This window comes from Coccinella septempunctata, chromosome 8 (genome assembly GCF_907165205.1).
Source record: "Coccinella septempunctata chromosome 8, icCocSept1.1, whole genome shotgun sequence".
NCBI lineage: Eukaryota > Metazoa > Arthropoda > Insecta > Coleoptera > Coccinellidae > Coccinella > Coccinella septempunctata.
This window is the reverse complement of record NC_058196.1, coordinates 23,762,990-23,778,154: the sequence shown is the minus strand read 5'-3', so window position 1 is coordinate 23,778,154 and position 15,165 is coordinate 23,762,990. Positions and strand designations below refer to the sequence as shown.

Sequence of the window (15,165 nt, the reverse complement as noted above, 5' to 3'; positions counted from 1 at the left end):
TGGTATAGATATCACAATTGAGAGAATTTTTTTTGGAACACTGTATATATGTTTTCCTCCAAAATTTTTATTTGGTTAGCCATTGTTGATTTGGTAAAATGTAAAAAGAAGCTTTGTTGTTGAACTAAGCTTTATGGTTTCTTGTGGTTATGTCGTATCTGCTTGATATTACTGGAAAAAGAATTCAACGATTCTCTCGAAATCCTCAGAAAAATCCGAATTCCATGAAAATTCTGTAAAGTAGGCGTATTGAACTCCGGTGTTTCTGATAATGAATACGTTTTCATAACTTGTTTTTATATCAATCCAAAAATTCAAACTTTAACACCCTGTATCTCGAAAACGAGACGTTTGCGATCCGGTGTTTATGGGACTTTTTTTTTCTTGAAATTACTTGGAATCTCCCATCTTCGTTTGTACCCCTACTTTAGGAAGATAATATCTGTATAATATTCACAGAAAAAAATTCGTATTCGGTTCGTGAAAATAAACCTTGACAGAAATTCAAACAACAATAACGGAACTTTGACATTCAGTTCAGGGCGAACACCCTCGAAGATCAAGTGAAAATTCTACGTCACGTCTCAAGGAGAATTTCCAAGTTCTCAAGTTTATAGGGGGCATAAATTTTTTCATCTGAAATTCCCATCTCACGTACATTCCGAACATAGACCATCTTGGGTATCAACCCCGCAACGTCAGGGGTGTAAACTCCGAAACGGAGTGGGGAGCGTTGAATTCGAAACGACAGATATCTGTGTTTTTTCAATAACCCGCAACAATTTCCACATAATCTTCAGGGGGGTGGAACAAGACTTGAATATTGTCGGCTTGCGAAAGTGGGTCTGCCATCTGAAGAAGGATTTGTCTTGGCTTGTCTGGGTTCAAAACATATACATATATTCGCATTTTAGAGCATCGAACTAGGATATTCCAATAGCGATTAAAGTTTTCTGTTACATCTATCATCACTGAAGTTTTTCTCAGTCGTTCACTTCTTCTACTTTCGATGGTCGTCAATAGGGCAATTTGAACTTTTGAAACTGCGGCACGAAAGAGTTGTTGTGTGGTTTATCCTAAACACTTTACCACCACAACCAGATTTTTCTAGAGGAGATCGTTGTATTATTTATGCTCTCGATTCGTTTCTGGTGAAGGAGCGTCCATTTTTCGACTCGATGCTTCGTTAAACTATAAATTTCAACACTAGGTATGAAGATATGAAGAACCAGCACGGATGGAACCTTCAGCTCTCTGATTCCAAGAAGGGATGAATGGCTCCGTCACAAGGAATTCTATCTACAAGGCCCTTGTTGGTTTACTGATGGCTCCAGAGCCAGTCAGGGATCTAGTGCTGGAGTCTACAGTCGTAGATCGCTGACTGAACTCAGTGCTAGTCTGGGAAAGTCGGCGACAGCATTTCAGGCGGAAATCCTTGCCATTGATCTATACACCAACCATTTGATTGACATGGGTTGGGCAGGTCAATAAAAATCCTAATGGATAGTCAAGCTGCCAATAAATCTCTCGCAGCAGACAAATGCAACTGGGCACAGGTATTCGAATGCAGATCTAAACTGTCCAATTTAAAAAGTTTAAACAGATTGCCACTGATTTGGGCACCTGGACACTCTGGCTTCAGAAGCAACGAAGTATCGGATGCTCTAGCCAGAGAAGGCGCAACATCAGCGCTTATTGACCCATAACCAAGCATAGGAATTTCCAATTCCTTAATCAGGGAACGGAACAACAGCTGGATAGTGCAAAAGGTCCTGGAATACTGGCGCAACAGTCCTGGACTGCGTCACTAGCACAGGACCATCTCAGTCCCTCCCCAGACATCAGTCGTTGACTAGGATTTTCTAGAACCTATCTAAGATCTATTATGGTGGTTTTCACAGGACATTGTAGACTCAGAGCCCATCTTAAATAACTCAGCATCCTCAATGACCCGCTCTGCAGACTCTGCTTAGAGGAGGACGAAACGATTGAGCACATCCTCTGTGACTGCCCGGCGTCAGATAGTGTCAGTCTTAGAGTCTTTGATTGTCCGAAGATGTACCTGGAGGAACTCAAGAATCAGGAATTAAGAAGTGAACTTGCTTCTACAGAATTGTCAATGAAATGTCAGAATATTTTTGAATGTCTTTCTCGTTTTTTCAATTTTATGGTGAATAACCACTGGTATATCTATCCCCAACATAAGGGTCCTGTAGCGTTTCTCGAACAACTGAATAACAGAATCACTTGGAAGACTGGACCTGGTCGAAAGACCCTCCCAGTCAAAAGCAAGATTCGACTATTATTAATTTGAGTACTGAAGGCATTTCTAACGACGAGGGTGATCCTCCACCAAGATCAGCAGAAGATTTTTGACGTAGAGGTGATATTCCTTCCAGTGTAATTGAAGGACAAGTTATGTACCTTTGATCATTTATTTTTTTCTTCAGTCATCATCAAGTCTTCGAATAAGTTTTGATTAAAGCTTTACTATTCACTTTTTTTTCTCGTTTTCTTTTCTGTTTCTATGTTTTAGATATTATTTCGAAATGGAAAGAGGATAAAGAAATTTTTATATCGATGGAAAAGATGCCCTTCAGTATTAAAAGCTTATTCTGTAAACAAATTTGACATCACTACACTACTCACGGGGAGACAGAGTTTTTTTATTGAGGTTTTTCCCTAAACTCTTCTATCATACTGCAAATTGTTTGGTGCCCCGTTATACTAACCTTTGCTAAAACTCATACATATGCTGTAATGAAGAATGATCACGCCTAAACGGGGAGGCAAGGAATAAAATAATAAGGATAAATTCAGATGCATACCACCCGACGATATGAATATCGACAAGTGTTACGATCTGAATTGAACTAGCCAATTTTCCATCGTCAAGGCCCCAAATGGAGTACGCTCCACCGAAGAAAAGCAGATGCTGACCATGGTTTCGGCCTCATTTGGCCTCATCAGAGCAACATAACATTTTTCCACGGTGGAGAACGTTTGGAATTGATGGAACTTCATTCAATGTTGGTATGTTCTACTGGGTATTATTTACCCAGAGCGCCACCCAACATGAAACGGTGTCCGATTCAATCCCCTCCAGAATATGGGACATATGCTATTGTCTTCGTCTTGGTTTCTATCTGGAGGGGATTGAATCGGACACCGTTTCATGTTGGGTGGCGCTCTGGGTAAATATTACCCAGTAGAACATGCCAACATTGAATAAAGTTCCATCAATTCCAAACGTTCTCCACCGTGTAAAAATGCTATGTTGCTTTGATGAGGCCAAATAAGGCCGAAACCATGGTCAGCATCTGCTTTTCTTCGGTGGAGTGTACTCCATTTGGGGCCTTGACGATGGCAAATTGGCTAGTTCAATTAAGATCGTAACACTTGTTGATATTCATATCGTCGGGTGGTATGCATCTGAATTTATCCTTATATGCTATAATATTCGATAACTAAAAATGTATTGCTGACATGTTAATGGACTCACAAAGAAGAATAAATGACCAGTCATTACTCATAATAATAAAGCATGAAGGATGGATTGAGAATATTCTTTTAATTGTGCCTGTTGCCTACAAATAAGGGTACAATTCTAAATTCTCAGATTGTTTCAATTGCTGCAGCACACAGGCCTTTCGGAAAATTTCTAATAACATTTCATTTCCATCCCCACCTCTACCACTCATCAGATAACTTGATCAAAATAGCAAGACATATTCCACTGTGAACGTTTCCTCACTTCCACAATCAAATTCACAAACTCCGACCACGATAATGATTAACAGCTGAAATGGACAAGAAGAAACTAACAAGTCCAATTCGAGGAAATTCGAAAAGAACCGACGTCTTATGTACACATGTTAGGGCAGCAAAACGTTCTCAATCTAATTTTCACGGACCTGATGTATTCAGCTCGAAAGGCGTTATTTTTCTTCTGACGTAGGCGGTCGGGAAACTTTTGTCCTAAAGTTTCGCACATATTGATTTTTTTGTTGGGATTGATGCGGAAACTCTTGAATATATATGCCTTTATCGGATTTATTTCTTTGTGACTACTCCATGAAGTTATATGAGGTTTAGTGAAAGAGTCCATTGATTCTATAAATGGGACCAGTATATACGAGGGAGGTCCACAATTGTGAACCTTGATTTTCTTCAGCATTGAATACTTGGACCATACAGAACTCGTTTATATGCACCACGGAAAAAAACGATGTTGATTCATAACTTTCATGACAGCCAGATCCCAGAAGCAAGTAGTAATTCGTGAAATTAAACAAGAGTCAAACTCAAAGTCATTTACAATTTCATTTTACCGCACAACCGTCACACCTAAAATACATTCCCATTCCCAGCGAACCTCATATCGCGAAAGAAACAGCAGGATGCCGAAAATCATAACCGAAATCTCAACCCCACAAAGAAATTTCCCAGTAAACGACGAGAGCCTAAAGCCCATTACCCACAGCGTTTGAACTTGTATTGTGTGAGGGGCTACCGCCTAATCTCCGTGATCCTAATGTATATATGTATGCCACCGCGTATGCTTATCCTTGATTAGAGCCGAAACTCAAAGTGGGTATGAATGTAGCTGGAAAACTCGGATAAATTGCTTTCGCTTGTATGGAGACAACTGGTTCGCTGAATCTGACGTTGAATTCCCGCTGAAAACGCCAGGCCTGTGGTAAATGTATCGTTGAAAAATTGGGATAACACTGAGCAGAAGTCAAAAGCTTTTGCGGGCTTGTTCAAATTTAAGGGCAGCCCATGTAGAGTGGAATTTAAGCATCATCTATCACCACACATCTATGGTTCAAATCAACAATCATAAAAAATTTCCAATCCATGATAAAGCCAATTATGGAGAGTAGGGAGAAGGAGAACCATCGCTGCTTTGAGACCACACATTTTTTGTCCCCTAAAATATGTACCAATAGGGTAGTTCATGCTTTTGCCAACAGGCGCGCTGGCCATCACGAGAGTGCGAAATTTTGATTTACACAAATCAAATTGTAGTTGGCTCGTTGGCTGAGTGAACTGTTTCCCTGGTGACAGATGATAGGAATATTATTATTTTCGATTTTTGATAAGAGAACAACATATGACCATGGTGAAATGTTGAAGCGTGCGCTAGTATAAGAGTGTTTTGGCATCGGAAAGAAAAGGAGAAGACATAAAATTTCCGAGAGCATTTTTGAGAGAAAATTGGAAAAAACCTTATCTCAAGAATCGACTCCGAATCAATTTGTGTGTCAAGAGCACTTTTGCGATGAAGATATCAAAAAGATGATGGATTTATTATAAACGAAATCGAAATTGTCATCCCTCGTGAGAAGTTGACTCTTCTGAATAAGAATATCTAACAAATAAAACTACATGATTCAGAAGTAAATATTCTTGAAGAATTTTGTTGGCATAACATAATATATGGTTTATATCGGTTCTCAGCTGAGTATTGGCTACAGAATCTACTCTAATACCTAAGTGATAAATCTGAGACTGCTACCTTTTGTTGTCTTGATGTGTACTACTCCTCACTACGGATTTATATAATTTTAAAGATCACGGTAAACCAACTAACATAGCTGCTTTCAATAAACAATGATAAACAAAAGTAGGTACAATTTTTTTGATCAGTGATTTCTTTTGAATTTCATTGATTTCGACTTGCATTTCATTGCATATAATTCAGAGAACCTATATTTAATATAGATTTGAAGAAAGATATTTGAAAAATCATCAGAAAAACCACGATGACACATAACCTAAAATAAAACGAAGGCTGTTCATTTCAAATTGACGCTTGAATCCCCACCCCTTATCGATACCCGCTGCAATCGCAGCGACACCTATCCTACGTTTCCCGTTTTCGGGGACACATTTTTAGTACGTCGATCGTTCTCCTTCTCTCTACTCTCCATAAAGCCAATTTTCGTATTGTCTTCTACAGAGAGTACCCATAAGTGAAAACATAAGCAGAATTCTATGACATTTAGTTCAAAACACTCCAGTGAAAATCAGCTGAAGTTAATTCAAAGCCAACAAGTGGCATTGTTAATGTTATTTCAGGACAAACGTTTATTCGAAAGGTCTCGTTCTTGAATACAACAGAATTAATACATTTGGTCTTCATCTTGCGTACGTATTCAAAAAGTTTTTACCTATCTTATCGAAAGATGATAGAATATATGGTTGAATAAAACATAGAGTCATTCGGGGTAACTGAGCGCAGTGGGTAAACGTGCGCAGTGCGTATATCTCGACTATGCAATGTATGAATGAGGGGTTCATTTGGGTGAAGCAGGGGGGCACAATCCCCAGATTAGTTTTTCATAGGAGTGCGCCGTGCGACGTTTCGTTAACTTTTTATTTGCAATCAATCAAATTCACTAGTTTTCTTGTTAATTTTCAGCATCTCTGCAAATTCTGCCAGGTCCAATTTCCGAGTCCGACAGTGTTAAACAATATTTTATTCGATCATGGGCATATTAATCTAAATATATAATGAAAAATTTTAGGTTCTCTTAGCTGCTCAACTCTATAAGAACGTCAATTCAAATTTTGGCTTACTGGGGAAAGTGTGCGCGGGTAAGTGTGCACATAGATTCATTATATGGGCATTAGTTCAGTAAGGAATAAATTATGACATTGCTGATTTTCTTGATTAAGACTCGATCAATATTGTCCTATTTGTTCGGAAAAATATGAAGAGCCACCAACAGGGAAATGTATCAAGTGTTGTGTTCACCAGGAATTGTGGCACGAACAATAATGCAGTGCTTCTAAAAAGGCGCTTCTGTATTGACGATAAACAACATTTCTTTAATATTGTAACATTTTGATGACATTATTTTGTAATTTGTTCTGATTGTGTGGTTCACTAAGCACTGCTTTCACTTACCCCGTGAGGGTGCGCACTACTTACCCGCAATACGGGGCATGTGAACGCACTCCGACTTTCACCTTAAATTTCTTTTTGCGGAAAGACAACGTTTTTGTTTGTTGGCTTTTTGATGTTTTTTTATAGATTAGAAAATTCTTCTATCTTATTAATATGTTTTAATTTTCCTAGCTTCTACATTTGAAACAGGGTATGGCTTGAAAGGCAAAAGTGCCTCTAATGTTCAGCCAAGGTTTGAAGAATGATCTATTGGTATACTACTCCAAAATTCAAGTGGATATCTACTTAGCGTATATGTAATAATATACAGGGTGAGCCTTTGATTCGTACAAATATCTTAACATTAAGTTCTTGAAGACCAAAGAAACACTTTTTTCCGTTATCATTTTTTTCGAATCGGCTCGGTTTAAAAGACTCATGATGTTGAAAAACCATAAAACAGTGTTAATTTCACTTTTATCTCACAAACGGTTTTATCGAATGAAATGAGTTTCGGAATATAGTTTTGCATTTATCTGAAGAATCTTTTTCGAGCACAAAATATCATCCACGTCGTCCAGTTTTCTAATTATGAATATTACGTACCATAAAAATACCAAAAATTCAAAAAACGCTGTATACTTGATACTAAGTTGGACGCTATCTAATAAATATTTGAACTCTTTGTAATATGAAAGTATTCCTCATATTTTTTCCTATAATGCGCCGTTTTCGAGTAATTTGATGTTCAAAAATTGAAAAGTATCAGTGAAATTTGAAAAATTGCGTATTTTGGCTGAATACAACTCTGAAAGATCCACTGATGTGCAATGGCACATAATTAGATAGTTATTCTGAACTTAGTTTTGTTTCTCAGGGTTGGCATAGCTCATCATGAAAATTTAAAATGACTATATCTATTTATCATGGTCGAATCGAATGCTATAAAAAAAAGTGTTTCTTTTGACCTCAAGAATCCATTCAAATATTTGTACGAGTCAAAGTCTCAGCGTGTATCCACATGAATTTGCAATTGGTTGCTCGTTCAAACAAAAATGGACTTGTTGCTGTCATTTTCGCAGTACCTATGTTTTTTCAATGAAAAAATTCCAAGTGAACATTCCGAAAACTTAATCTCTGCACAATCTGTGAAGATGCGAAGTTGGTGCAAATAACATCATTATTTCAATGTAAACAATGTTACTTATTTTATGAAAATTATCATATTTAACAGGTGAACTCCGAAACTACATATCATCGCGTATCGTTCAGAAAATACCTCACCATTATCAATAGTCAATTCAAAGAAAAATGCGGAAGATAAATATTCCTCCGATACGCAATCTTTTCCATGATTAAAAAATGACTAACTTGGAGATAATTCGAAAAAATACGAATTGTAATTATCATTATTCTACTAGTAGTTCGAAGAAAGTTCGCAGTATTGATTCTCCAGAAATATAGAAGTTTCGAATGAAACCATTCGCTCTCAGAATACCGTGCCGTGTAAAATGATTTCAATTCTGAAGTCCCGACAGAAATGGATCCGAATTTTCACGTAACATCTGCGACATTCAACCACAAATTCACGAATTTTAGTCAGATCCAAGTGAGTTTTAGCTCTAATCATTGTTTTAATTCAATGGGAGTCTAGACGTTAGCTAACCCTGACAGCTACAATTATTCAAACATTTTTTTTTAGCTTTACCATAATGGTAATCTTTTGTCTATGCTTTTATATTTTGACCAACGTATGTCCATGACTTCTCTCGGATATTTCATTGTACTGCTGGTCATGAAAAATATTTGAAGCAATAATTTGAGCTGATATACTTACTGTAGCTCTATTATATTACTAGTAGGTACTATACTATATTACTCAATATAGTCCATTCTCTTTCATTAAAACAGTCGGTTGGTCTTGAAATTAGGCACACGTAATATATGTATCTACATTGCACTCCTTCCATCAACATTATTATGAAAATGTATTATTTATCTTCTGTATGGAATTAATATTCTCTCAATACGTAAATGACAAAGTGAAATGGAAATCGAAAAGAAATCCGCTTCAATTCAATTTCGATCGAGTTATAACCATATACAGGGTGTTTTCAAAGGTGAGGTTTTTTTTGACAGAAAAAATTTTCTACATAAAATATTCAAGATGGCTGAGATACAACCCCTAGAAGTTCGACAAAATTTCATTAAATTTCAAGTACGGGACTGTAGAAGGTGACTCCGGCATCGCGAACAGGAAACAAAACATAAACATATGGCTGGACAATGAATAGTTCAGTACCAAGTTCATCGGATTAGATGCATGAGGTCACTTTTGAGAGAATCATAATTGTTGTGTCGTGCAATTTAGGATGAAAAAAAATGTAGAAAATCGAGGCAGTTTCTTCAAAGTGCTTATGTTCGTTACGTTGAAAAAGTACTATTATTTATATTTAATTTATTTCATTCAATTTTTACGACGATTGTTGGAATGTTCGAACAAGAAGATTGTGATGCCTATTGTGAAAAAATTCTTGAAAAATCTTGACGAATTTTATTGGTGAGATTTTGAAGTTTTATTCAATTTTCTATACTTGTGTCCTAAATCTGCTGTCAAAAGGTATCGAAATGAGCCAGTGCATAAAATCATGTAAGTTATTAAACAATCAGGAGAACAATTCGGCAATTCAAAGTTTCCATTTTCATGACCACGTAAATATCGAACGAGCCAATATCCTGAAGGAAACCACATGGTCGAATCAGGAGCTTTGTTTTATCCACTGCTTTGCTATAATTCAGCTAACAAACGATCTAGGATCTATTTCAGTAATCATTTTCATTTTTTTTTTCATTTTGAAAGTTTTGTATAGGTGATTTTGGGTAAAACGCTTCATTCTGACCAGTCTTATCTTCTGTTGAACAAAAGCCTCATCTTCAAATACACCCTGCATAAACTTTTAAAATGTCTCTCTCTAATCTTCTTCCAGAAACTTACCCAATCACCAGCATGTTGGATCCAGAATATGCCATGGAAAATTTTCATAGAACCCGTCGTAAGAGACAACAAAAAATACCTCTCCATATTCGTCAGTTGCGCTGCATCTGTCACATCTAATCCATGGTCTTGTAGAGCCTCTGTGAAGACCTACAAACTTGATGGTACCAGGCCTAAAGTAATAAAAACATCGAAATATCTCATTTTCGACAGTGCCGCGTCCACTAGTTGGGGACATGACACGTTCATTTTGTGGGATACAGTCTTGAAACCATCTAACGGGTACATCAAAAATGATGCCATAACCATAGAAGTTAGTATTGATGCAGAAGTACCCGTTGGCTTGGAATTAACAAGTACTTATTTCACAGGTAATGGATCAAAATTAAAAGTTTCGAAAACCTTCAATAACTATATCTTGAGTTTCAGATGAAAGGGCTAATGCTGCGATCAAGCTATGCGATCAAACCATATCAAGCCTTCAATCCAACATACAGGAACTTTCGAATCAGAACAGCCAATTGCAAAATATCAATAAAGCTTCATCTGATGAAATAACGAGGCTGCAAAATCTCTTAGATGTATCGGAAAAAAAATTTAATGACCTTGGAAAATTGTACACAGGCATGAGTAAAACCAACGCCGACCTGAGAAAAACCTTACAGGATAGCAACGAACAACTGAAACAAGAAAAAGACAAAAATTCCGAACTCACAAACACCTTGAACGAGAATAAAACAAATCTTGCCTCATTATCTCTAAAATTGAAAAACTCGAATTCTCTGGAGTTAGAATTATCGAATTGCAAGAAAGAGAGAGAAGACATACAGAATAAATATACATCCCTTTCGACCGAATTCGAAAATTTGAAAAATATTTCGTCGAACACTGAATCCGAAAATGAGGGCAAACTCAAAGCAGAAATGAACACGATCAAGAAGGAAAATAATGAACTGAAACAAAACTTAACCTCAATTCAAAATGATGCGAATAATAAATCAACACAAATTGATACTCTAATGAAACAAGTTAAGGAACTCAAGGATGAAAAAGGTCTCCTGCAGAAAAATCTGGATTCGATTCACAAAACTCTCCTTGAATCCGATAATATAATCGATCAGATAAAAACTGAAACAGGCTCGGAACAACAAAGAATAGGAATCCAAAGAACAGATATGCAAAGCCAAATACAATCTTTGAAGTCTCAGTTATATGAAGCTCTTGTTAAACTCAAAATACTGCAAGACATGAGCGATGATAATGAAAAACTGAAAAAAGCAAATGATCAGCTAATGAACCAAATGCATATAGGCTATCAAAAATATAATAATTTGAAACAAGAGAAAGCAGAACTTGATTCTAAGCTAGATAGGCTTAACAAGCAGTTGCTGGAGGTCAATGAGAACATAAATAATGCGAATAAAGATATTGAAGCGAAACAGGCACAGTTGGAGAATTGTGAATCCGAACAAACAAAACTCAAAGCTGCTCACAGTGACCTGCAGAAAATGAATGAAAATCTCAATTCGCAACTAAACCAAGCAAAATCCAAAATAAATTCTTTCGAGCAGACTAATTCACAGGACCTGACAAATTTAGTGAATGAAAAAAATGATCTGAATAATGAAAATATTTCACTGCGGTCACAACTCGAAAAGGCTAAAAAAGACTTGAAAGTTATCACAGATAAAAACGATGAGGAAATAGCCAAATTGAATGGCGAAAAACAAAACTTACAAAATGAATTGAAGAAGCTTAGTCAAGATCTTGAAGCCACGAAGAAAAAACTGCTGGAAGCCACACAAGAGATAGAGAGAATGATCGTAAATGAAAGGAATGTAGCGGAATTGCAATCAAAATTGGACGCTTCGAAGAATGCACTCAAGGAAATTGAAGATAAAAAATTAGATGAGGAAATTTCCAAATTGATTTCCGATAAACAGAAACTACAAGATTTGCTTTCTTCGATGAAACAAGAGCTAGAAGAGACAAAAACGAAACTAAATAACGCACAAACACAGTCAACTCATCTGGAAAACCTCAAAAGTGAGAACCTAAAACACAAAAAACAAATTGCAGACCTTCAAACATTATTAGATGAAACAAACTCGAGAATAAAATCTGTCAACGACCTGAAAAACAAAAATAATGAACAGGCGAATTTGAACGAAGATCCAGATTTCGAAGTAGACTTGGTAAAAAATATGGGACATAACCAGACTGCAACCTCTCAAGAAGAGAAAAATGCTAAGACTACAGGTTCAAGTGGACAAGCTGTTGAGAATAATTTGGGTAAAATGCAAGTTGAGGACTCAGTAGCACAAAGATTAGAAGCTATGGGAAAACAGTTTGAGAAGGAAGTCAAAGAAGCTGATGAGGCACTCCAGGAAGAGCGAGAATCACTTACCAAGAGGGTGGAAGATTTATTGTTTCAACTCAAGATGGAAAAACAAAAGTGTGATGATTTAGTGAAAACACGCAACAAATTGAAAGGTGAGGTTTGACTAAAATTGTTGAAATTTAATCTTTATCTTTGCAACAGAAAACTCTTTTTCTGTTTTTAAACTGTACTTGATCAATTCTGGGAAGAAATTATTTCATCAATTCATTTTCTGAGTCTAATTTCAGTATCACCATTTCATTTTCAGAAGAAATTTGTATCGTCAAGGAAGAGGTGAACAGTCTCAGAAAACTAAAAGACGATTGCTTCACCCAAATGAATACTAGCCAAAGTATAGTCTTCGACATTTTCCATCTAATCATCACTATTTTGAAAGATATTAAAAGTGCAGGTAAATTATCGTGTTCACTAGAAGCATTCATTATATCAACTTTTGAAACAATAAAACGTAATAAAATCTGGAATATCGACGGAATTGGAAACGCTTCTAGCCAGAGCGACCATCATCAGGTCAACACTGATATAAATGCAGATGATCTGGAAAAAAAAATGGTGCAGATGCAAGCATATTATGAAGTAAGGAAGATGGAACTTGAGCTCTATTGATTTTTGTGACAGCATATCTCTGCGTTTAATATAATGAACTATTTTCAGGAGAACCTGAAACTCATAAAAAAGAACTGTGCACTAGAGAATAATGAGAATATCAAGCTCCGGTCTTCAAATAATGAACTCTTAGTTGCCCTTGAAAATGAGATGAATATGACGAAACAGTACAGGAGAATGCTGATGATTGCGAATTCAAGAGTCGAGGAATACAGGAGACAAACGTTGAAATTGGAGAATAAATTTTTCGAGGAAAAATCTAGAAGATATGAAAGCGAGGAAATTAGTCGAATATCTAATCAATTCAGGGAAGAAACTGAGCATTTGATGGATGACCTTAAGCAGAAATTATTGAAGTGAGTATTCCATAGAAATAGATTCATTTTGTATAAAGGCAATAACGTCAGAATTTCAACTTCCATGTTTTCGTTAGAAGATTCGAACTTCAAAATAGTCCATTGAATTTAATGATAGAAATATACAGGGTGATTTCTTGGGAAGTGCACATACAGTCAGGATGCCTCTAAAGAAACAATATTTCATACGTCATACCGTCTGAACAACCTTACATATTTTTATAATATTTGGTCAATTCGTTGGAATATCAATAGATACAAAATTTTCATTCAGTGCAAAAGACAATTGTTCATATTCTATCTCAATGTACGTAATTTTTGAGAAGCTAGTAGAATTTCACTATTGAATTAATTCTTTCGACAAAATTTGGATGAGTTGAATGTCGTGGTGGACACTAAAATTTCCTGAATATCAATTGATTGTACTGGGTGGCTCGAAAGTTATAAACAGTTTTTAAAAATTTGTCATGACATTTATCATCACTGGTAAACTTATGCTCGGTATATATGATGTATTTTTCGCATAGGTTCAACCTCTCAATCAATATAATGATCAATACTGTACTCGCTTTTCATATTAAAATATGTTTTTCCAGACATGCTATTAAATTATCAGATACCGATGATACTGGGAAGAAACAGTCGACCACTACGAAATCATCATCAATTAATGAGAGCTGCATTGAAAAAACTACTGAACAAACGGACGGTTTTATTCCAAATGAATGCAATCCAGAGGATCTACCAGATCTACCAGAATTGACTCTTCCGCTGGTCCGAACTCCATCGGAAAGATTAGAAACAAAGAATGATGATGGAGTTGATCCAACGAAATCTGTACCAACGCCAGCTCCAGTAGAATCTGATTTTTCAAAGCAGACTAGTCCCACTACAAGTCCAAATCCATCAAGCGATAACAAAAGTTCAAATTAGAGAAGTGTAGATCATCAAAAGATCCAAAAGATGCGAAACTACTGTCTATGGAGAATGAAAAATGTAGAATGTAGAAGTCTCTTTCATGCGAATTGTAATTTATCTGTTAAGTTATGTTATCTTAATTTTATATCTCTCAGCACAGGCGTGGAAATTTGTTGATTCATTTCTCCATCAAAAAGAATTGATATTGTTGCAAATTTGGTAAGGTTTTTTCATATGTCAAGGTCAAAGGTCAATTTATACATGACATTTCTGATTATTCATAAAGAAAACCAAACTGGAGCGGTGATATTTCAATTATAAACTTCTCTATTACAAAAAAACTGCATTTGCAGACGTGTTCCATTTTATAGCACCTCATCTTTCGATTTCCTTAATGAAAAAACGGTCTTCCGCACAAAAAAGCGCGAAAGACGAAGTTTCCTGTTTTCGAAGTAGAACCAAACTTTCTGATGAATTCATCAGATTTCATCTGAAAAGGTTTTTCAATCGTCCATTGATTACAATTTCCCATCAAGAGCTGGAAATGAGTTCGACAAATACCAAGGAGATGCCAATTATCGATTAGATTTCATCAAGTTATTCTTCATATTCATTCTGAAAGATTGAATGTTTTCATTAGGGCCAGAAAAAATCCATATCTTCTGTTAGGTTTGTAGTTTGATGTTGTTTGTCTGGAATAAGAACCTGAAGCGCCTCAGAGCAAAAACCGTTCAAAATTTATCACGGAACTTCAACATGCAGATGACTGCGCACTTATCGCTAGCAGTCCAAAGGATCTACAGATAATGCTGGACACCTTTAAACATATATACGAAGCTTTAGGCCTTGGGCACAATATTGACAGAACCAAAATTCTGGTAAGTTCGCCAGAAAGCCTTCAAACACATATCAGCCTGGAGAATGAAACTCTAGAACAGGTCGAGCAGTTCAAATACTTGAGAAGCTTCATAAATACTAGGGCTAACCTAGACAC

At 36.3% G+C, this 15,165-nt stretch overlaps 1 protein-coding gene across 1 annotated transcript; it reads left to right on the top strand.

The window, feature by feature from the left end:
* The first annotated feature begins 8,215 nt into the window (after positions 1 to 8,215).
* On the top strand, positions 8,216 to 14,224 carry LOC123319332 (putative leucine-rich repeat-containing protein DDB_G0290503). Its single transcript, XM_044906244.1, has 6 exons — positions 8,216 to 8,504; positions 9,883 to 10,261; positions 10,320 to 12,383; positions 12,539 to 12,867; positions 12,946 to 13,253; positions 13,850 to 14,224. The coding sequence occupies exons 1-6, from the start codon at positions 8,436 to 8,438 to the stop codon at positions 14,184 to 14,186; spliced, it is 3,486 nt and encodes a 1,161-aa protein (XP_044762179.1). The 5' UTR covers positions 8,216 to 8,435; the 3' UTR covers positions 14,187 to 14,224.
* The last annotated feature ends 941 nt before the right edge of the window (positions 14,225 to 15,165 follow it).

Coding starts and splice junctions, on each gene's coding strand:
- LOC123319332 (XM_044906244.1), top strand. CDS start 8,436: ATGGATCCGAATTTTCACGTAACATCTGCGACATTCAACCACAAATTC. Junction 12,384..12,538: donor AACACGCAACAAATTGAAAG/GTGAGGTTTGAC, acceptor TTTCATTTTCAG/AAGAAATTTGTATCGTCAAG. Junction 13,254..13,849: donor CTTAAGCAGAAATTATTGAA/GTGAGTATTCCA, acceptor ATGTTTTTCCAG/ACATGCTATTAAATTATCAG.